The sequence below is a fragment of the Haliotis rubra genome, unplaced genomic scaffold, assembly GCF_003918875.1.
Source record: "Haliotis rubra isolate DU_JTF1 unplaced genomic scaffold, ASM391887v1 Scf94, whole genome shotgun sequence".
Lineage (NCBI taxonomy): Eukaryota > Metazoa > Mollusca > Gastropoda > Lepetellida > Haliotidae > Haliotis > Haliotis rubra.
Genome location: NW_025767679.1, coordinates 762,458 through 787,292, shown reverse-complemented (window position 1 = coordinate 787,292; position 24,835 = coordinate 762,458). Strand labels below are relative to the sequence as shown.

The 24,835-nt window shown below is 40.2% G+C and overlaps 1 protein-coding gene across 1 annotated transcript; it reads right to left on the bottom strand.

Moving 5' to 3' along the window:
• Positions 1-136: 136 nt before the first annotated feature.
• Positions 137-15,276, bottom strand: LOC124264744 (epidermal growth factor receptor-like). The gene is made up of 6 exons (XM_046699517.1): positions 14,890-15,276; positions 8,899-9,261; positions 7,936-8,067; positions 5,655-5,732; positions 5,000-5,118; positions 137-2,406 (listed from the first exon to the last, which is right to left on the bottom strand). The coding sequence occupies exons 1-6, from the start codon at positions 14,990-14,992 to the stop codon at positions 2,308-2,310; spliced, it is 894 nt and encodes a 297-aa protein (XP_046555473.1). The 5' UTR covers positions 14,993-15,276; the 3' UTR covers positions 137-2,307.
• Between the last annotated feature and the right edge of the window lie 9,559 nt (positions 15,277-24,835).

Sequence of the window (24,835 nt, the reverse complement as noted above, 5' to 3'; positions counted from 1 at the left end):
GTAATCCGACACCTTGTCTAAACCGTCATTTTATTTCGGTCCAGTGGGGTGCCGGTTTAGACAGGTTTCACTGTAACCGGAAAAAATCATGAGCCCCAACTCACTCCCATGGCCTTACAAAGAAAATGCACAAAGATGAGAATGCACACAACTGTTTATTCAAATCCATTTTTGTCTTTTACAACGAACAGCATCCATGTGGCGGTACCAGTCACGCTGAACCAATCTGCACCATGATAGCTCAAGTACGTAGTTTAGTCATGATATTGAAAGGAGACTGACCAGTGTACTGAAGCGAGACAGGTATCGTTCCACATCATCTTTAATGTAGGGATAGTTTCAATTGTCATTTGATAAATACTGACATTCAATGCTTTTAAGTGGGCCGAAAGTAGCAAAACTTCTGTTCATGTACATCGGTCGTTTTGAAAATGAAACAGAATGTTCACTGGTGAAAGTGTAGGAATGTGAGTATAGCCATATCGATCTCCGTACAGCATTCCGTGTTATCAACGCGTCAGTTCTCAGTTATCTCTACCTCCACTAGTACTGTGCAGAGCTGCTTCCCTTGAATCAATTGCGGGATTCGTTGTTTGTCGGCTTGAGTATGAACCGAGTCTTATGACTGATCTAACATCACCGACAGCGTTCGTTTTCATCAGAGTGGTAAAAGTACCCTTCCACACGGAAAATATTGAAAGTGACTATCAAACACACTACATTAATTTAGCGATAACCTAACTTCGAACCTCGAGCAATGATCCAAAAGTACAGGTGAACTAATACTAATTACCAATTGCATCTTCAGAACAGGTTTATCATTTTCTGTCCTTAATTCTTATCGAGTTTCAAAACACATTTTTTACACTAAGAAAGGCGTTGCGTTTCACTGGATTATTTTATGCCAACAAATATGTTTCAGTAGACATAAAGCTACCATGATTCTCCACCCATCAGTATGAGTGAGTAGGTTTTACGCCACTGTCGACAGTATTATAGGAATAATTCGGCAGGGGTACACCAGATATTTCACCGATGTTGAGAATGGAATCAGGGGCTTGACGCGACGGGCGAACACTGCAACGACTGGGCAACCCGGCCCCAAAGCGACAGGGGAGGAACTCCATCAGTAAATAATCTCCACGAACCTTTGATATACCGCTACCAATGACGAGAACAAGATAGGTATTGTTTAACATTCTCGTAAAACCGAGGAAATCTTCTTTAATAGAATCTGTACGCTCGTTCACAACCAACGATATTGAAAGCCGACTGGAATATCTGATTGTATTCATTTTAGTATGGAAAATGTTGCCCGTAAGACAATTATATAGAGGACATTCAATAGGAAGAGGACCTTTATACCGTGGGAATGCATATCAATACTGATCGTTGTTATTATGGTTTGGATTGTTTGAAAGAGAAATCGTTAAAAGAAATAACTATAAAATGATTACCTTCGGATTTTCCCACCAAATTATAAGTAATTGTTCACTCCATGTGCTGAAAACAAATCTGAAGTGATTTCCCAAGATCTGGATCCTCCTATAGAGAAAACAGATAGTACATCTTGACGAGGTAGCGAAAAGTAATAATCCGTCTAAAAATGGTTGGTTCCCAAGATTCCAGGATGTTTCAATCAACAACTTGAAAGTGTGTAGCAGTTTTGAAATAAAATATTATATCCTAGTGATTATTTGCGAGCCTTATAGATTACTTCTTAAAATGGTATTGATGTTATTTAAAGCATAACATTTTATTTAACATTGCCATGAGCAGCTCCAGAGTGCATGAGAGCGTTTCACAGTATGACCTTTCGGGAAGTAGGGCTTTGATGTCCTCCCTGTCCAGATAACGCGGCTTGGTCATCAGAGCTAGAGCTCGCATAATGATGAACCATTTCCACTATCTAGACATATCAATACCTAGAAAGTACCATTTCCGTGTACACAGACATACATCACTTTCACTAACTGTGTCTTGTACCCATATATGACCCTTCCGTCCTACTTGGTCTATAAACATACACCGGCACTTTGGTAAAGTTACATTGGACTTGAAATATTGTTTCCTCTTAGTGTCTAAAGTCTGCTGATGCTCTTCCCCTAGAGTGCGTTTATGTCAATGTTATGTGTCAATATTGATCTGATATGGAAAAACGAGCATGGCAACGTTAGCAAATGTCGTTTAATGTCATGCCTCTGTGATCAAAGTCCGTGATGTATCCGGGTTGAGGCTTGCGTCATCGATCATTTCCGTGGACATCGATCCTTGAATGGTACAGAGGGGATTATCCGTGGTGACACATCAATAAAACTTAAGGCACATTGAGCCGAAAGCATATGTGTTGGGGTCGTATGGACAATAACCAACACAGCGGCCCAGGTAGTTGTAGTTTTTACACATCTGAAACGAAATATTATGAAGTAAATGGTATGCAAAACATGTTATAATGTTTATGTTGGTTTAAAGCTCCACTTAACATTCCTGGCAAGTAATAATCATGACGGAGCTGTAAATAATCGCCTCTGGATCAAACAAGTGGTTGATATTATGGACACCCTGCACCGGACGGTGACACAACTAAAGCCATCTAGCCTGTCAACCCGATCCATTTAGCCTCCTCTTAGATAAGCATGGGTTACTGGAGACATATTGTAACCTGCAGTTGCCACGAGGGGATTGCACTGAAGCTGAGTGAGATGTTTGGATAATCCCATTTTGACGCTTGTCAAAGACTTCCCTCCAATTCGGGTGAGCCGGGGTGGTGGAGTAGCCTAATGGTTAAAGCGTTCGCTCGTCACGCCGAAGAACCGGGTTCGATTCCCCACATGAGTACAATGTGTGAAGCCCATTTCAAGTGTCCCTCGCCGTCATATTGCTAAAAACAGCGTAAAACTAAACTCACTCACTCTGGTGAGTCATTCACCGTTTCGGTCAGTAGTTACATCACACGGGATCACTCACATCCGGGAAAAGCCCGTATGCAGAACATAAAGTGTAACCGCTTTGGTGAAACACAATAGTAAGGGCATTGCGCCTTGGTGAAAAAGATCATTATTTGAGAGAAACTTGAATTCCATGCAACGAGGAGTGAATGCCGGCATGATAAAATGACTCATTCTTGCACTGTCGCGCTTATAATTAGATTCGTTAACTGACGAGTTAGTTGACAAACCGTTTTTATTGTAACCTTGGTACAGAAGAATGTGTCACGCAACCTCACCGCTGGACTGGTCATCTTGACCCCTTGGGGAGAAACCAACATTGACGTTCACTATAAGGGACGTCCCTTAATTGTCCACAGGGAGGGTTGTTCTTTGAGTGGCATTATTAGAAGTTGGAGAGTCATATAGGGACAAGCTTTTAAGGATCAACAACTTCTTTGTTCAGGTGATGCCACGTTTCGATACAGATTATTGTATCGTTGCCAAGCATCTGTATCAAGAACCAGTATCGAAACGTCGCATCACCCAAATATAGAAGTTGATCCATTAGGATTGTCCTTATCACGCAGGGAGAGTGTTGGCTCTCTCTCGAGTCCCGATGGTATGTTATTGTGATTTGTAGATTTGGAGCATTATCGTTGGCATCAGTCAAGTGGTTGTCTGACCAAGAATCGATTATTTACTGCCAACGAAGAGTGTTGTCTGTTATGTTAAATATGATTCAACCACACACCCATTCTCTGATAGTAACAGGTGAAGTTCCGAGTTAGACTTTGACCCATGAAGATCTGGGTTAGAATTCAGCAGTGATCTGCAGCAACAGGGTATGAACACACCATGAACCAAACATGGACCTGACAATTCAGTGATCTACAGCAACAGGGTATGATAACACACCATGAACCAAACATGGACCTGACAATTCAGTGATCTACAGCAACAGGGTATGATAACACACCATGAACCAAACATGGACCTGACAATTCAGTGATCTACAGCAACAGGGTATGATAACACACCATGAACCAAACATGGACCTGACAATTCAGTGATCTACAGCAACAGGGTATGATAACACACCATGAACCAAACATGGACCTGACAATTCAGTGATCTACAGCAACAGGGTATGATAACACACCATGAACCAAACATGGACCTGACAATTCAGTGATCTACAGCAACAGGGTATGATAACACACCATGAACCAAACATGGACCTGACAATTCAGTGATCTACAGCAACAGGGTATGATAACACACCATGAACCAAACATGGACCTGACAATTCAGTGATCTACAGCAACAGGGTATGATAACACACCATGAACCAAACATGGACCTGACAATTCAGTGATCTACAGCAACAGGGTATGATAACACACCATGAACCAAACATGGACCTGACAATTCAGTGATCTACAGCAACAGGGTATGATAACACACCATGAACCAAACATGGACCTGACAATTCAGTGATCTACAGCAACAGGGTATGATAACACACCACCAACCAAGTCACTGAGGCAGACCACCTGATCCATTTGGTTTCCTCTGACAATCAGCACAGGTAGATGTGGCGCAATTCTAACCCACATGGGAAGTATATTTGAGTCTGAGTAGGGGTATTTTGTATAAATTACTTGTAACTTGGTATGCATAAATTAATTGTAGTAAAGATCCAGGTCTTCAGCAACTAATGATTGTCGTAAGAGGCGACTAACGGGATCGGGTGGTCAGGTTCGCTGACTTGGTTGACACATGTCATCGTATCCCAATTGCGTAGATCGATGCTCATGATGTTGATCACTGGATTGTCTGGTCTTGACTCGATTATTTACAGACCGCCGCCATATAGCTGGAATAATGCTGAGTGCGGCGTAAAACTAAACTCAACCAATCACTTCCGCGATAGTTAGAAAAGCCTGCTAATTGATAATCTTCGTTACTTTTTCTGAAATCAAACTGTTATGAAGATAGGGCTCTCTACAGCTGCCATCAACAATCCTGACTTTGAATCCGATAAGGCTTCATCTGAGCCTCACTCTCACCTCACAGTCAGCCTCGGTCTCGTCCCAACATCCGGCGGCACATTGGCTGTGACAACACCCCTGCTTTCCAGGTCCGAAACACCGGTACGGACACGAGGGGTCACAGGTCAAGGGCTCGACTGGAACAGGAGAAAAACGAGTTGCCTAGTATTATTTCATCGTGGCTCAAGTGTATTTGTATTGCTGAGATCTGATGCAACTGTCGTGAGGTTTTGTACCTGAGTCAACGTATGAGTAAGATCTATTTGTTCAGGTGGCTTCCGGGGCTGTTTTATTATGCAAACTGAACATCAAACGTTTTGAGTACTGGGGCGATGGGGTAGCCTAGTGGTTGAAGCGTTCGCTCGTCACCCCGAAGACCCAGGTTCGATTTTCCACATGGGTGCAATAAGTGAAGCCCATTTCTGGTGTCCCCGCAGTGATATTGCTGGAATATTGCTAAAAGTGGTGCAAAAAAACTGTACTCACTCACTTACTCACTCACTCACTCACTCTGCCTGTATTATTCTAGAAATGGGCTTCACACATTGTACCCATGTGGGGAATCGAACCCGGGTCTTCGTGATGAGCTGACGCTTTAACCATTAGGCTACCCCACCGCCCCCGGCCATGTTAAGATCTTCAGCACAAAACACTACTTGATTCAGTTACTTACCTTTCTGACAGAGTTGCTTCCCCCTCCCCCAGCATCGCCTGGTACCCTCCTGATCACAGTGACTGGAGCACGGCAAACCTGCACAGAGAGAGACACGCACACTCAGCTACACAATACAGACATGACATACCATTAAGAGATCGGCACAAGACCAAGTCGGTTGGGATTAACTTGACCAGTCGGTCTATTGAGTCTTCACGAGGCAGAATGCAGAAAACCGCGGCGGCAAAACCCGACACGACTTTACAAAAAAAAAAAGCAATATTGGGAATCGAACGCGGCTGTTTGGTGACAAGAAAACGCATGAACCGCCTGGCTACTACACCACTTCAGAAGGAGTTGATATGAAAACATGTTTAACACATCATCTTCAAAATGCCCATTCTAAATCTATAGCTCTGCTTGTAAGGTTTATCAAAGAAGTCTTCATGTTAGGTTGTTCATTACTGTAAATTCATCTGTATATATTTGATACTTATACTTTGAGAATGTATGTCACATATAGGTTATGAAATTAAAAGCACTTTGTATGTATATATCTTATGAAATCATATACTGTGACCTGTATACTGAACGAATTCCTCATATTTCATAGCTGTTGTAAACTATGGTTTAAACCGAAAAAAGGTTCCGATCTTATATGTTTGTTATGTAACACGGCACTCTACAACATTCACTCTATATGACGTCGGTCTGTATATTATCTGGACCAGACAATGCAGTGATGACTATTAATCTACACAAATGAGTCACGGAGACTGACCCCCTGATCTCGTAAGTCGTCTTTTACGACAAGCATGGGGTGCTTCAGAATAATGTTAAGCCGATTCTTTTATGGTGTTGCAGCGTGATGAGAAGTGTCCAGTTCTCTTTAGTCTTGTACCAAACAGAATGTGTCTGTTGAATGACCCATCGAAGTATATAGACTATGGATCTATATACATCATGAGTAGCAAAGAATGAGTCTACATTTTCTGAAATGACATGTTAGCAAAGAGATGGCACACGCTAAAGTTTTTATTTTAATTTCAATGTTTTTATTGCCAGTCCCTGTTGCAGGATTGAGGATCACCTCCAGGGTAAGGGTGACTCTCATTTGTAAGGTATGAAATCTTACTGGTAGACAATCTGACATTTTCTAAAAAAACACCAAGAAACAAAAAAGAAACTCATTCGCACTCACATTCATACTCATTCACACACTTTCTTAAAACCATCAATGTGTGGCTTTACCCCCTGACACCGACATTTATACACAAAGGATCTCGGATGACGCACACGGTTCAGCGTGCAGTTATTTCAGTGACATAAATGTTGCACTTGACACACTGAACTTACATTCCGGCTCACCGCGGCATGTAAATGGTCGAATATGGCTCAAGTAAACCAGTGAATGAGAGAATTAACAACACTAACGCTATCGGGACATAATGAAACAGACAAGTCTGACCGCCAGAACCAGTAGTCGGACCTTACGACAAGCAAGGGTTACTGCGGACCTAGGCCACACCAGAATCCTCATGAAAGTGTGTCTGGAATGGCGCAGGTTGCATACTTTACATACAGCAATGCGTTAGTGATAGTCACATTGCTTTTTGCAAATGGTCATAGGATCCCATGGTCGTCATAATGTAACATCATTGATACTTCTCTTACCAGAGCAGTAACTAAGTGTTTGAAAAAGGGATTACACGCCCATAAAGAAGTAAAATTGTTTATGGATAACAACTTCTTTTATTATATATGATGCGACGTTTCGGTATGGATTCTTATACCGTTGTCAAGCAAGAGTCAAGAGTGGGATTACACACCCCTAAGAACCCAGACAACAGTTCTTCAAACAATGCTGTTTATCATATAATTGAGGGTGTTATCGGTGCAATAGAGCAATCTGATAAACTTGGTATCCAAAGCGGATATATATATGCAAATTAGGCCAATACACGAACTACTTTTGTGTTGTTGAAAACTGCCCGATTTTGTTGTTCTTTTTAGACAAAAAGATCCTATTTTTAGCAAGAGTTATGTTTGCACTATATCAACGACTAGTCACAACCATATGCCGCCATCATGAACGGCCTTTCACATTGGTGTACCGCTAAGTATTCTTACGCTGCTCGATTCTCTTCATATAAATTCACGTACGATTTGTTTCTTTTTAAAAAATTGTTTAAGAATAACATTATATCATAAAGAGATTATCAACCTCGTGTGTTTTATTCCTAATATGTGATATTAATGATAGGGAAACACACGAGGTAAATAATGTCTATATCCTTACATCGTTTAGCCAGTGGTTGGTCTCCCTTGAGCATGGCCTTCCTTCCACCGCTGATGATGGCCTCCCAGAGGATGGTCTTGACGTAACACAGTCCAGGGTTGTTGGCAAACAGTACATCGCCCCTAGAGATCTCTGTGAATAAATAACATGGTTCTATATACTTCGCCAAGATGCCGAATTTCACATCTTTATCAAGCATGAAACGACAGAAATAGAAACTATTTTTCAACGCTACATAATGTATGAATAGAACAAGCCCAGATAAGTTATATCTATATTGAACTCTACTACTGAATACAAAGTGCTTCAAAGTTGCAAATATGGAACAATCCACAATATATGTATCAACTATGCACGTCGTCGAGGCACTTAGGAATCGCTAATAATTTATTGCTGTGTGTGTGTGTGTGTGTGTGTGTGTGTGTGTGTGTGTGTGTGTGTGTGTGTGTGTGTGTGTGTGTGTGTGTGTGTGTGTGTGTGTGTGTGTGTGTGTGTGTGTGTGTGTGTGTGTGTGAGAGATATGATGATTTTTATGGAGAAGCATGTACAGTGTGAATGACCCCCCTTACTCGCCAGCAAACAAAGTCAGGCATCTAAGCCATCTAAACCACTCCAGTGGAAGCAGCGATGTCTGAGTGGGTTAGATGACTGACTATGTGTTCTTGCGATTAAGTGTTCGGAGAGTGTGGTTCGAATTCCGGATAGGGTTTAACCTCACAAAAAGTACTAGAATCTGTACTTTACGGAGAAAGTGTAAACCCACATATAACATATGTTACATATGCACGTGTTTGCTCATAGGCATATGTAAATATTTCGTACTCTTTGTACATAAGTATAATGCCATTTCTCTAGTGTGTTTCATTCATGGTGTGTAAAGAAACATCCCCATCATGAGTTGGGTAGGAAAATACAATATGATGGAGATGTACTAATGGAATACATACACACTTAACTCTTTACCTCTCAATTTCGGCAGTTGGAGTTCTTGTAACCCTTTCCTAGATCCGTACGATCTGGAGGTCAAGGTCACGGCAAGTCCAAACTGTCTTCCGAAGAGTTCAAGTGTCTGGTTACCTCTGATGACTTCTAAACTGGTCAAGGGTATCTCTCGGACACGTGTTACCAGGCCAATGAGCACATAGCCGCTGACATAACGGATTGTGCTGAGAAAACTCAGGTCGTAGTTAATGTTCTTGTGACGCAGGTGTGTGATCTCGAGGTTCCCCTGCACGTATGTGCACCCGGTGTAACGTCTCTGCATATACCGGAAGTGACGTCGGAGAGAACCGGAATAGCTGAATCCCATATGGGTACCTGGGCAGACTGCAAACAGAAGAGGGAGTGTCGGTTGTGTAGATTAGGTAGATGATATAATTTGACTGTTTACGATTTCCAGATTGAAAATGAACATATATACTATTCACACTTTGCTAAGGATCAAATCATGGATTCAACAGAAAAATATTATTTGGGGTCAAATTTTGTTTAAATATTGTAAGCATGGATCCTAGGTTTCAGTTTGTCATTGCACCTTGTGGTTGATTGGGTGGTTTTTATGGTCACTCATGTATCAAGTGCATAAGGTTAGATTAAAGTGACTGTTTGCCTAAAGACGTGTTACTATATTATTATTTATCCAGTTTTAAATGGATACAGTTTCAACTTATATATCTACGTTTAAGTAAAGTTGTAATTATTTGTGATCCTTAGCAGAGTGTGAGTAGTATATGTTAATTTAACTTGTAAATGGTGCGCTGCAGATCGTCCTGCCTTGATGTATCCCTCCTGAAAACCAGAAACTTATCATCCTGGGTTCGAATCTCGGTTCTTCCAGACTATTTTCTAGATCATCAGCAATTACTCTTTAGTTTTTGTTTTGAACTGGTTAGTTTAATTAGTTGTGGGACATACATTTATATTTCCTTCATTATCAACAATGCTTATAGTGTCCGTAACATTGATTTTGCGAAAAGCGAATGAGTGAGAGAGTCTAGATTTACACCGCACTCAGCAATATTCCCGCTATATGGCGGCAATCTGTAAATAATCGAGTCTGAACCAGACTATCCAGTGATCAACATCATGAACATCGATCTACGCAATTAGAATACGATGACATGTGTCAATCAAGTCAGCGAGTCTGACCACCCGATCCTGTTAGTCGAATCTTACCACAATCATGGGTTACTGATGATCAACCGGACCTTACGGGTGATTTTGCGAAAACATCGCTTTCGATGTGAGGCTGTTAAGCAGCGGTTGACGCAATAACGTCAATACACGACAGAAGTTTGTGTATTATCAACCTGGAAAACTCGACCCAGACTAGTGTCATGTATCCGAGCTATAATCCTCTGATCTTGGGTTCATATCAATCTGTTCCATGCTCTGTTAAGTGTTAAATGTATTGTTAAATGTCTACTTTCACCATAAGGCATAGCGTTTTTTAAAATGATGCCCAAAATCAACGTTAAACCCAACTCCGTCAATCGTCGATGTCGTTTTCATTGCCTGTGTTTTTTAAATGGACCATGATCATTGGTACTAGTGTCTGATAACACGTTCGTGTTATCAATATCTCGGGAGCAGATGAGAACATATCTCGGTATTAAATGAGACAAGATGAGACACAACCGCAACCAGTTTGGTCTAGGGCGGTGGCTCATCCAAGGGCCATCTGATCAGTCGTTACATAGGGTTCACTCAGAGGCCTACATAAACGGATGACCCCCACAACATATAGTTGGTGTCATAGTTGGTTTTAAGTTCTCTCCAGCGTATCTTACAGAATGCCACAAATTCAAAATTGTTTGTGACCGGATGTGATGGATGGATGTTTGAATGAATGAATGAATGACGATGATCGATGAATGAATTAATGCAGGTGGATGGATGATGAAAGGATGGACTAATGAATAAACGAAGATGATCGATGAATGAATGGATGGAAGGGGAATGAATTAATGAACAATGATGGATCGATGAATGGAGGATGAATAAATGAACAATGATGGATTGATGAATGAATTAATGAATGGATGGAGAATGAATAAATGAACAAGGATGGATCGATGAATGAATGGATGGATGGGGAATGAACAATGATTGATCGATGAATGAATGAATGGAGGATGAACAATGATGGATCGATGAATGAATGAATGGATGGAGAATGAATAAATGAACAAGGATGGATCGATGAATGAATGAGCGGGTGGAGAATGAATAAATGAACAAAGATGGATCGATGAATGAATGGATGGAGAATGAATTAATGAACAATGATGGATCGATGAATGAATGAATGGAGGATGAATAAATGAACAATCATGGATCGATGAATGAATGAATGGATGGAGAATGAATAAATGAACAAGGATGGATCGATGAATGAATGAATGGATGGAGAATGAATAAATGAACAAGGATGGATCGATGAATGAATGGATGGAGAATGAATTAATGAACAATGATGGATCGATGAATGAATGAATGGAGGATGAATAAATGAACAATCATGGATCGATGAATGAATGAATGGATGGAGAATGAATTAATGAACAATAATGGCGCGATGAATGAATGAATGAATGGAGAATGAATAAATGAACAATGATGGATCGATGAATGAATGAATGAATAAATGAACAATGAATCGATGAATGAATGAGCGGGTGGAGAATGAATAAATGAACAAAGATGGATCGATGAATGAATGAATGGAGGATGAATAAATAAACAAGGATGGATCGATGAATGAATGAATGGATGGAGAATGAATAAATGAACAAGGATGGATCGATGAATGAATGGATGGAGAGTGAATTAATGAAGAATGATGGATCGATGAATGAATGAATGGATGGAGAATGAATTAATGAACAATGATGGATCGATGGATGAATGAATGGATGGAGAATGAATAAATGAACAAGGGTGGATCGATGAATGAATGGATGGAGAATGAATAAATGAACATTGATGGATCGATGAATGAATGAATGGAGGATGAATAAATGAACAATGATGGATCGATGAATGAATGGATGGAGAATGAATAAATGAACAATGATGGATCGATGAATGAATGAATGGAGGATGAATATATTAACGATAATGGTTCAATGGATGAATGAAGAATGAATAATAACGAATATAGATCGATAATAAAGGGATGAATGAATAAACGAGTTTTGATCGATGATGAAAGGATGAATGAAGAATGGACAGATAACGAAGATAGGTCGGTGAATGAATGAAGAATGAACAAATAAACGAAGATAACTGAATAAATAAATAAATACATAAACGAAGACGGATCATTAGATGAATGGATGAATAAAGATGTCGAATACAATAATTACATAATGTGATATAAGAAAGAATGAATGGATGGTAATGTTAATGAATGAAAGAATGGATGAATGAACAAACAAATGACCCTCTTTTATTTCCACCACACATTATACTGCCATGTAGCTACGTCAGTCCATTACGTTTCCGCCAGTAGTGTTAATGTAGGCGTATTGTATCAAGCCTTTCTTATGCTTTTCATGTTTAACTTCATGCTACTGTCAATTAAACTGTCCTTACGCAGGTAAAATCCATGATGTATTCATCTGAGTGTTTTTATCGAATTACACATGCCAAAGAAAGAATTTTGTGACATTTATCTCCTTCTCGCAGAGAATTATATTGATCAATTACCTGAAAACGTGTTGAGTTTCAACGTCACGTGTTCACATTGACAAACGTCATGACAATAAATCAATTGTTTCGTCACAAGTGACTTAGAAATCAACAACTTTAAGCCACTTTCCTTCCACGACGACTTAGTCAACGTGTCTTTTAAACAGAGGCGACATACAGTCTTAATCCATATATTCTATTTCGGTAGATATTTGTGGCTCTTATAGATTAGTACCCAACAGATATGATTATCTTGTCAACATTTTAAGAACGTCATAAGAGTGCGTTGAAGTAACTGAAATAGACATCCAGGAAGTTGACCGTTGTCAATACCGATTTTAAAGATGTCAAAAGAGAAAGTTACAAAGTTTATGAATACTATAAAGTTTCTGTTTAATGTTTTAAAGCGGGTAGCACTTGGTTACATTTGTTCGTTTCAGGAAATCGATGTGTGGAAGTATTTTGTCAAGCGCATCAAATGATCTGTCACTTCTTTCATGTGTATTTGATCATATAGAACGGACATCAGTAGGCGTTTATTGTGTGATTTGCAAAAAGTTTTCGTTATTTTTTGTCTGTTGTTTGTTAATGCTGACAAATCGGATTTCAGCATGATGCGTCACGGTTTTTTTTAATTAGTATAAACCCTTGCGGGGGTTCCGGAACAGAGAAGACAACAGAAAAGTATATACTGGTTGTAGGAAGAGTGCATATGGATTGTCTTTAAGGCTCGGAGATTTGTTCGAACCACGCGTACATGGAACGCTGCTCATGATATTGATGACTGGATTCCTAGGTCCCGACCGAAGCTGATTCGTTCTTTATTAATGAAAATATTTGTCGTTGTGAGATAAATGTGTCAATATAGTTATTTGTAGGTCATTATGCTACGATTGTCAATGAACACGATGTCTGTCGTTCTTAATGATTTCAGATGCAGTCTCTGGTGGTGACGAGAAAATATGAATAAATTGTGATGGGAATTTTTCGATCAATAATATGTTAGACCATATATATCTATTATTACGAGTGAGTGGTTATGCTCTGTCTTTAACGCCGTTATCTTGAATGAAGCAAAATACCAAGTAATGGAGAATCACACACACAAAAGAATAAACTGTCTATGTTAAGTTGATTAAAACAAATAAGAATATCATTTGAAATTCAATGTTGAGATATTGCTTGTCCATTCTAACCAAAGACCGCCTTCGTGGTGTAGTGGTTAGAGCGACCGCCCGGAAAGCGGAAGGCCGCGGGTTCGATCCCCGACCGCGTCATACCAAAAGTCGTTAAAATATGGTACTTGTTGGTCCCTGCCTGGCGCTCGGCATTAATGGGTACAACAAGGACTGGTCGGCTCGGAGTCAGTATAACATGTCTGAGTGGGGTATTCATGCTTCACTGCAGCATGGTATCTCAATGGGCTAGCACTATAAAACCAGCTTCAGTCTGGGCTAGTACAAGCAGCCGCACATACACATACACACGCATGCACGTCGTCATATGAGCGAAATATTCTCAAGCACGACGTTAAACCCAATTTCACATCACCTTTCACCTCATAACCAAAATGTCGTATTGGTATTTCAAATATTTCACTGTATACACTAATGACATGTACTTGTATAGTTATGTGTAAAGATGCGACGGGTATCGTCGACGTGATGGACGATGAGTTCTGAAGCTGATAACGATTACGATGATGACGACATTGCTATAATCATGATGAACAGATAAAGCATACTACAGGACATTCCAAAATCTATGTTTACCAGAGGCATGATGAAATGTTTAACTGAACGTTAACAAGTTCAGAAAACATGATGATAACGAGGAAGGTTGATTTAGTGAGTCAGGAAGCTTCATATTGAACATTATCACAGCAATATCGTAGCACATGAGCTAAATTTTGGAGGAAGCAGTGACATTAGATGTCTACAAATGTGTGTACTAACATTTAAAGCTTCAAAGTTAGGACATAGTTTCGAACGCTTTATCATAGAATCCTGTTGCGCCCAAGGGACGTAACTCTACACAACTAATAGCGTTGCCTTAGACAACGTTGTCTCCTGCACCCCAAGTCCATAATCCAAATAAGCCGCTTTGGGTACATAAATACTGTTTTCTCATCTTTAAATGATCGATATTTGACTGAATAATCATCGTTCAAATTTGCGACCAATTGCTTTTGCCTGAAGTTAAAGAACATTAAGACAGTTTACAATTATTTTAAACCAGTGTAAAATATAAAATGTTGCTTACCTTTCTCCAGGGTTAAATTGGGTATATCGATGTCTGGTTGAATGAAGACGCCGAGAGCAGTGCAAACACACCATGCACATAGTATAAGAACTTGAATCATCATATATATTAACTGTTCTCGAGCACTTGCCAAAATATGTAGAATAGAATATTTCTGACAAAAATATATTCACGCTGGCTTTTCCAAGCGTAGAAATCTATCCCAATTCTACAATAAATGTGTGTGTACTGTTGATGATTAAGAAGTGTTCGATCTGTTGTGCCCAGGCAAATCAATCAATGATCACAGGACCGCGAACTTCGAGCCTTGTATACTGTTCTCTGTTAGTTTCGATCGCTGTGCGCCGGTGAAGCGATTGCCTGGGACCGAGATGTGTGACGCCAACAAAGTTTAGCTGCTTTTAAATATCTACCAATGTGCTTATTAATTAATCAGTATTCATGACGCCTCAGACTTGTCACGTGGTCGTGACATCATTGACGTTTGTCATGCTTTGTTAGAATAGGTAACCGTGGCAACGAATTGCAAAAATTATGGTAGTTAGTGGTAAGGAATACCTTACACGGTAAACTGATAGCACATGATTGACAGGTATTCGCTGTCCTGATTGACAGGTTGTATATGCCATGATGCTGACGTTATCGCTCCATACTCGTGATATATTTCATGCGCTGTAGCCCAGTAGTTATACCGCGGTTATTAAATAAGAATAAAATGTGTAGACATTTTGCGTGGGGCAAGTTTTAAAGAGCATTTCAAAATTTGACATTGTTTTCGCTTGGTCTAGTGATTTATATAGTCAGAGAAACAATTTGTTTATCGTCATGCTGCTGTTGCTGCTGCTGCTGATCATCATCATCATCGTCGTCGTCGTCGTCGTCGTCATCGTCATCATCATCATCATCATCATCATCATCATCATTTTTATTATCATTTCCTTTTATCAAAATACACTCACATATTGAGGATCTGAAATAAGGAAATATGTTTCGTGAAGGAGTGCTTGTGATGACGAAAATTCTCTGCATGATGATGTTGTGTCGTCGTCACCACCACCACCATTATCATCATCGCCTTTTTTATTATCATTTCCTTTTATCAAAATACCCTCAAATATTCAGAATCTGAAATAAAGAAAGAAGTTTCGTGAAGGAATGCTTGTGATGACGAAAATTCTCTGCATGATGATGCAATGTCGTCGTCATCACCACCATCATCATCATCTTTATCACTATCATCATAAAAACAATCGTCTCTTAATGATTCATTTTGCGTGTACCAAACGTCCCCTGAATCACCTCTGACACCGCTCATTGATTTATCACAGGTCGATATGTTTGTACGTACATTCGCAGTAACATTGTATGTGGAAGTACATATAAATTACTTACATGGTTAGTTAATTAGAGGATGCGTATCTCCTAATTGGACAGCGTAGTTCCATGTAACAGAGTTAGACAATGTTCTTGAAGGACTACTTCTGACGGTACTTTAGCTGTGAGCTGAAGGTGAGGTGGGGTGAGGTGAAATTGGGTTTAACGTCGTGCTTGAGAATATTTCGCTCATATGACGACGTCCATGCGTGTGTATGTGTATGTGCGGCTGCTTGTACTAGTCCAGACTTAAGCTGGTTTTATAGTGCTAGCCCACTGAGATACCATGCCGCAGTGAAGCATGAATACCCCACTCAGACACATTATACTGACTCCGAGCCGACCAGTCCTTGTTGTACCCATTAATGCCGAGCGCCAGGCCGGGACCAACAAGTACCATATTTTAACGTCTTTTGGTATGACGCGGTCGGGGATCGAACCCGCGGCCTTCCGCTCTCCGTGAGCTGAAGGTGAACCATAGACAGAGACGCACTCGCTGTAATAAACTTACAACAGTATAATTGTAAATGAAATTATGTAAATAATTCAATACTTTTATGCGCTGGTATCACACCAGATTTAAATAAACTTTCTTTCTAAATGTTCAGATATCGTCAAATTTAAATTTCTTACTTTGAAAGTAGGGTCGGGTGAAGTTGTTTGGTTTGTTTAACGCAATATTCCAGCTACATGGTGGTGGTCTGTAAATAATCGAGTCTGGACCAGACAATCCAGTGATCAACAGCATGAGCATCGATCTATGTGTCATCCTACCCGATCCCGCGGGTGAAGTTGTTTCAACGGGCATTATTGAAGCCACACAAATGTGGCCTGTTAATAATAGGATCTCAACCAGGGGTTTCTGTCGATAACACACACGCAAATATGAACCCTACAACTGGTCATTTTTAATGTTTTACAACAGGCGGACAGTAGGTGGACTGATCGCCACTATATACACTATACACGGATATTCATGTCCATTTATGTAAACTGTGGGGCAAAGAAAAACGCAAAATACAATAAACAAAACATATGTTTCGATGGTGATGTATATATTTGGTACTGGTAACGCAGTCAGGTGTTTGATCTTAAGTGTGAGGTGTTTTAGGAACTGTTTTCAGATTTGTAATGTTTTGATAACGTTACTTATTGGTTTGGCAAATTACACAGTTGGTTCCAGTTTACAATAGGGTCAAAACTACTACATGTGAGTTTTGGGGAATGGCGAGGGTGGTACTTAAATTTGAAAAACGAAAAGAGTGAGTGAGTGAGTTTGGTTTTACGTCGTTTTAGCAATATTACTGCCAATGAAATTTCAACCTAAAGAATTAAAGATTGTGTCTAACTGATAGGTCTAACACTGGTTCCGTCTGCAGAAAGAAATTAAGTAGTGACGTAGTTAAGTCACCTGATACTTCGAGTCTTCCAGTCCTTGGGTGTGGATCAATGTCTTCCTTTAAGTATAATGAACTGTGATGTGATGTTATGTATATGTTACGTGCTATTATAGAATGCCAGGCAAGAGTGAGTGAGTGAGTTTTACGCCGCTTTTAGCAATATTCCAACAATATCACGGCGGGGGACACCAGAAATGGGCTTCACATGTGGGGAATCGAACCCGGGTCTTCGGCGTGACGAGCTAAATGGCTACAAAATAGAAACAAACAAGCAGAGGTTTTCATGCCGATGTGTGTTTTTTATTTGGGCAACTTAGATGTGTATTGGAGTGTTTTCAACATCGTCACGTTTTGATGACGTTACACCATTATACTATGTATTGCCAGGCAGATTCGATACACACAATATTTGTAAAATCCCCACATATATACCCAGGTGTTGTGTTTTTACTTTCGGCCTGAAAAATACCAAGTCCCTTTATCATGTTGCATGACAAATTCTATCGAAAATACATTAGTGAGAAAAATACAAACACACGAATTACGGAGAAGATGTCACTGTTTATTCATTTGTCACCATATTCCCTGTTGCTGACCTATGTCAGTTGTAACAAGGCACCGGTAATCACCTGTGGTCATCTGGCGGTCAAGTGTAACGGGAGAAGTTAGTTACCTCCTGTATACTGTAGCCTGTTGTTAGTATCACAGGTGATCACAGCCCGGAGCAGCTACTGTTTGTCTGTTAACATTAGATATACCGGGATCAGATTGGTGAAATAAGCCTGTGGAATATGACTTGGCAGTCTTTAACCTTTTGTTTGTTTGTTTATTTGTTTGTTAATGTAAACGGCAATATTCTAGCTATATGTCCACCACGTTGATCCAACTTAATCTAGACAAACCATATAAACATATCTTATTGGCTGGTTTGTTGTTTAACTTCGAGCAACATTTCAGCTATATGACGGCGGTCTGTAAATTATCGAGTGTGGACCAGACAACCCAGTGATCAACATCACGAGTAAGGTTGTACACTACAGAGGATAAGAAAGTGACAATGTACACTTGTAAATAGATTTGGCCCAAAAAATAATTTCTTTATCAAAACAGTCGTTGAAACGTAAGGTCTAAAACAGACAAACTTGTATTGAATACTTTTAGCCACTATCAAACATACTTTCATCAGCTGGCAATCACGCAGGCCACATCCTCATCCCTAAAATGGACCCGTGAAGATCAGGAAGTAGAACTGATCTTCAGTAACCCAGGCTTGTCGTAAGAGGCGACTAACGGGATCGGGTGGTCAGGCTTGCTGACGTGGTTGACGCATGTCATCTTATGCCAATTGCGCAAATAGATGCTCATGCTGTTGATCACCGGATTGTCTGGTCCAGACTCGATTATTTACAGACCGCCGCCATGTAGCTGGAATGTTGCTGAGTGCGACTTAAAACTAAACTCAATAACTCACTCAGTTAAATATAATATCATTGAATGAAGGTGAGCTTCTGTACCTGCTGTAGGCTTGGTTATGTTTAAGTCCCATGAGGACATGTCGGAGTAGATTGTGTCACCTTGTGCCCAGTCCGTATCGCGCAGTACCAGCTAAATGGGGATCGGATGTCTGATAGGCTGACTTTGGGTCACCATGACCAGACGGAATTATATCATATTTTATTTATATATATTTGTATAGCGCCAATATCCAGATCACCTGCTCAAAGGCGCTTTGTTTTTCCCTCGATCATTGGGTGTCAGTCTCAAACGGCACAATGTATTATCAATCTCAACTCCCTGGGGATCATACAACTCTTGCAGCCACTAGGCGCACCGAGTTAATGTGGTTGTGACAACACTGGATGAGTCTGCACGCAAAGTTGACTCCAAGGTTTTTACACCCGGTCACAGGTGGGCTCGATCCAGGCACCTCAAGCTCGATGGATCACTAGCCTGGCGCCTTAGACAGCTCGCCCACCACGCCATGGAATGAACACATGCTTAACTTTATCAACCACTCGGTTGACAACGGTACAAGAATCTGTATCGAAACGTCGCACTCACGAATAAAGAGAAGTTGTTATCCATAAAGTTTGTTCTATATTGCACTCGGTTGTTGACCAACCTCATGCCTCAGACTCCTGTCTGTGTTGACGAGTGGTGTTCCAATCAATTGAAATAATCGAAGATTGGTCGCAGTGACCAAACAACCAAGCAATCGATCTCATAATCGAACACATACGATTTTGGAGCTACTGTTTTAGTGTTTAAAACAGTTGACAATGGAACATATATCTTAGAAGTTGTCAGGGCCTGAAAACGTGTTTAATTCGTAGAATACTCACTTCACTTACTGAAACGTCATGACTGAATATTTCTTGAAGACAACGGGAACCACATGTTCATGATATATTAGTCATCACTTTAAAGTAGCAAGTTGCACCATGTTACATTGAATGTGAAATTTGCAAATGCTATTTGCGCAGTTTCCAAATAAAACAATAAACATCAGAGAACAACAAATGCTTTTCTATATATATACTTATATACTATATTCTTAATAACAACCAGAACAGGAAAATCTGAAAAATGACGCTAATTATTTTTCAATGATTGCTTGTTGGTAGTGAACTAATCATCAATTGTGAGATTTCAACCAAATTCCCAACACTAGTGGTGACCCGCACTGGTTTAAACATATTTTTATTCAAATTAAATTGAATAGGGATCGGTGAACAAGCTGTAAGCTTATATGAACACCTCTCCCTTACAAAAACAAATAATAATTAAATAGTTTGGCTGTTAGTCATGTATACGCTGTACATAGTACAAAAGAAGAGAGGTATGTCGACATCATAGGTTGAGAGTAAACAATCATTATCTTGAGAAAAGGGCGTCAAATCTGCCTGATTTTACGATATATAAATGAACAGATTCAAGAATCTGCATATTTACAGGTGCAGTTGCATGGACATTTCCGAATAATACTGAGTCTAATGTATATCCTTTTTGGTAAAAGTACATGTTATTTCGAGTTACAGTATATATTGGACAAGTATAGAAAAAGTGAAAACTATCCTCATTTGCTAGTCCACATGAGCATATCGGACTTTCTAAAATGTATCTTTCATATTTGTGAGCATTGAGGTCACCCGCACTGATAAAGTGCTTCTCGAATCAACAAGGACGTGAGTGATGTATTAACACGAAGACGTACAATAGTTCCTGACGGGTGACCAAAGGATGGCCTTGCATTGAACAGTCATCGGGTCGATGAGCGGTCTCTATCTGATCGTATGAAATCCTACCGTGTGTTGTTCTAGTGGTGGTTAATTCCAACTAAACCCGATATCGGCTTATACTTCCAGTAAGAGTTCAACACAAAACGTCACCCATCAGCAGGCGTTTTCTTAAACGCTCGACATAACATTCATGAACTATAGAGGCACCCGTCTGGAGCACCAGGAAGTTATTCAATTATGACATCTGTACAAGCTCTTGTGTGTCTCTGAATGTCAGTTTCTCACATACAAACAAAGTTGCGTGTTGTTAGATCTTGGCGATCTAATCAATACAAGAACCGTTCTCTCATTCAATTACACAACTGTGAAATATTCATAAGGATACCTCGTGACGTGGGTGACTCATCGCTGTCGTCATTGATCTCATCAGGGTATTTACATTCGTCATCGTATATCAATCCACATTAAACATATATTATTCATGTCACGGTGGGTGTTTTTCGTTTTGATGTTGTTTTTATAGTTGATGATTAGACTGATTAACCATGGCAAGTGCTCGTAGACTCTGCAATTATATGTGCGGAGTTACGCCCCTTGGCGAGTCAGGATCCGCTGGTCATGCGGTCGAATTCCAGATTTATGAAGAATAGCATCGTTGGTCTATGAAGAAACCCCTCTTCGTGGTTTTACCAAACTTATAAAAGTCAAACACCTGTGTGGGGTGGAGGGGTAGCCTTGTGGTTAAAGCGTTCGCTCGTAACGCCGAAGACTCGGGTTCGATTCCCCACATGCGTACAATATGTGAAGCCCATTTCTGGTGTCCCCTGTGATATTGCTGGAATATTTTTAAAAGCGACGTAAAAACTAACTCACTCAAACACCTGTGTCACACCAGACGCTGCGCCCACTCACAGCTGTCACTGATATAACTGACATTGGTACAGCGTTGTTGGCTACCCCGGTATGCATCTCCAATAGTGGGGTGGGGGAGCCTAGTGGTTAAAGCGTTCGCTCGTTCGATTCCCCACATGGGCATACTGTGTGAAGCCCATTTCTTTGAGTGAGTGAGTTTAGTTTTACGCCACAATATTCCAGCCATATATAAATAAATCGAGTCTGGACCAGACAATCCAGTGATCAACTGCATAAGCATCGATCTACACAATTGGGATACGATGACATATGTCAACATAGTCAGTGAGCCTGACCACCCGATCCCGATAGTCGCCTCCAACGACATGCATGGGTTACTGAAGATCAATTCTAACCCGGATCTTCACGGGTATTCCCATTTCTGGTGTCCCCCGCCGTGATATTGCCGGAATATTGCTAAAAGCGGAGTAAAGCAATACTCATTCACTGATCTCCAATAATGGCGTCTTGTACAAGCAAAGAGCGTGTGTGAGTATGGCTTTACGCCACGTGTCGTTACATCTATAACACATTTTGCGTGACGAGCCGATAGCTTAAAGGTTAATAAACCTGTAGAATCCACATCATCATAATCTGAATTTCAAACTTATGTTAATATGATATCATTCCTGTTGTACTTGATTCCCATTCTGTATTCAGAAGCAAAGAATCTACATATTTTTACTTGTGTCTTATATAAGTTTATTACATTTGTGTAAGATCTGCGATATTCTCTTCGGCTTGTGAACCGCGAAGATCCAGGTTAAAATTGATCTTCAGTAACCCATGTTTATCGTAAGAAGCGACTAACGGGATCGGGTGGTCAGGCTCGCTGACTTGGTTAACACATGTCATCGTATCCCAACAGAGTAGATCGATGCTCATGCTTGTTTGATCACTGGATTGTCTGGTCTTGACTCGATTATTTACAGACCGACGCCAAATAGCTGGAATATTTCTTAGTGCGGCTTAAATCTACACTCACTCTTCGGCTTGTCATTGTATACGTCATATCTAGTCTAGCTTTTAGTTGTCATCACTAAGTTTGATTAATATTACGTGGTGGTACTTTGCGTCACAGGTATTCCTTCCACAGATTTGCTCAATATGCAAATAAAGTAACTGCATTTTCTAAATATACTTTTCCACACCTCACGCACTTGGCAAACAGAAATCAATAAACGACGTAATTATTTCCAGAAAATATGAAGTATTTTATATAAAAAAGGTCAACATCACGACGATAAAGAACGCCCCCAAAAAGGCGTGGGAGTGTGATAAGAACTTGGGCAATATTTGATCATGTTTCATTTGTAATCTGTGAATAGCATGCAAGTGATAAATCTAGAAATTAACAAGATATTTTCGTGCCAGTTCCTAATTTGTTTCATCTCTGCGTTTTGATCATGCATGGCTTCCCTGTGTGTAATGCATTTCAAAGGACGGTGACATCACTTGTCATTTTCATCGTCACACGCCAATCCAAGATAGATCTTAATTGACGGGCGCCCTGCGTCGATTTCATCACCAGGTGTTTGGTAGCTTTGTACAAATTATCTTCTTCTTGATGAGTAACCTAACCTTGATCTTTTGTCAATAAAATCGGAGAACACGATTCCAGAGCGTAAGAACACAAACCTGTAATTTCGGTTGCTTTAGATCACTGATCCCCCGTCAATTAAACTAACATCAAATTTGCATAGCGTTACAATCTCGTGTCAACTTTCGAAGCAGTAATGTGGTGACATTTAGGTGATTGATAGTAATCGATCATTCGTCATTGATGACATCACTGAAATTGATTCTTTGATCTGTTTCAACCTTGAATGACGCAGCTTAATTTCATGAAGGGTTAGGTATCAATAAAATGAACATGCATATTTCATTATTGTTTTTTTCAAAGCATGAGTAATAATGTCGTTGTTGCTTGTTATCGATTCGTCACTCGTGTTGTGTATATTTACGTAACATGCGGTTAGAGATTCAATAGAAAGCTCCCGAGGAAGAAAAATCAATGTTTATTGAGTCAAAAGTAATCTTATAAATTACAGAACAACAATGAGGTGCATTGAGTTCGTACATATGGAAAGATATTTGGACAAGTGAAGGCTTCATATATAACATGTATCAGGTCCCTGTTTAAACAAGCAACCCATAATTCATAGTCTGTCTCATAGTCCCTGAATCCCATTACTGCTACTGCCTAGCCCTCCCGGCAATGCTGAAGACCTAAATGAAGCAAGTCTAGGTTACTCTGAATCCCTGGGGCTCCTTTTCATTTTAAATTGGTTTACTTGTTCACCTCACTCAATGGCTACCCTGCACATCTAGTTTCCAGAATCATCAACAAGACCCTCAAAACATTCAAACCTAAACCCAAAGCTGCCCCATCACCCATCAGGATCACCATTCCCTACCTAGGCTCTGTCAGTCACCAGATCTCCCGACTAGTAAAGAAGAAGGCTAATATTGATGACACCTTCTCCAGCAACAAGACCATCAAAACCATCCTGCACGCCAATGGCAGAGGCACCAGCAGCTCAACACCCAACCCCAGAGGATGTGTATATCAAATTCTCTGCACGTGTGGTGACACATACATCCGTGAAACCCTCAGGCCCCTTAACACCAGACTCAATGAACATCAAGCACCCGTCAACAAACTCGACCTCAAATCTGCTGTTTCTGAACACATCAACAAGAACCAGGACCACGCCATCGTATGGGAAGCCACCAAAGCCCTGTCTGTCAACAACAACAACTGGCGGCAAAGAAAATTGCAAGAGGCCATAGACATCAGAAGAAGCCAACCAGCAATCAATCGTGACCAGGGAGCATATATACCTAGCGCTTGGGACTTATTAATTTAATTTACCATCACTGCTGGTCTCTTTGTCCTTGTATTTATTACTATTAGGCCTGGCTTCCATTTGTTTTCTTACCACCCTGTTATATGCCACTATTGTTACCTCATCAACTAAGCCTGGATTAACAATCCCTGGCTTCCTTTGTCCATCCACC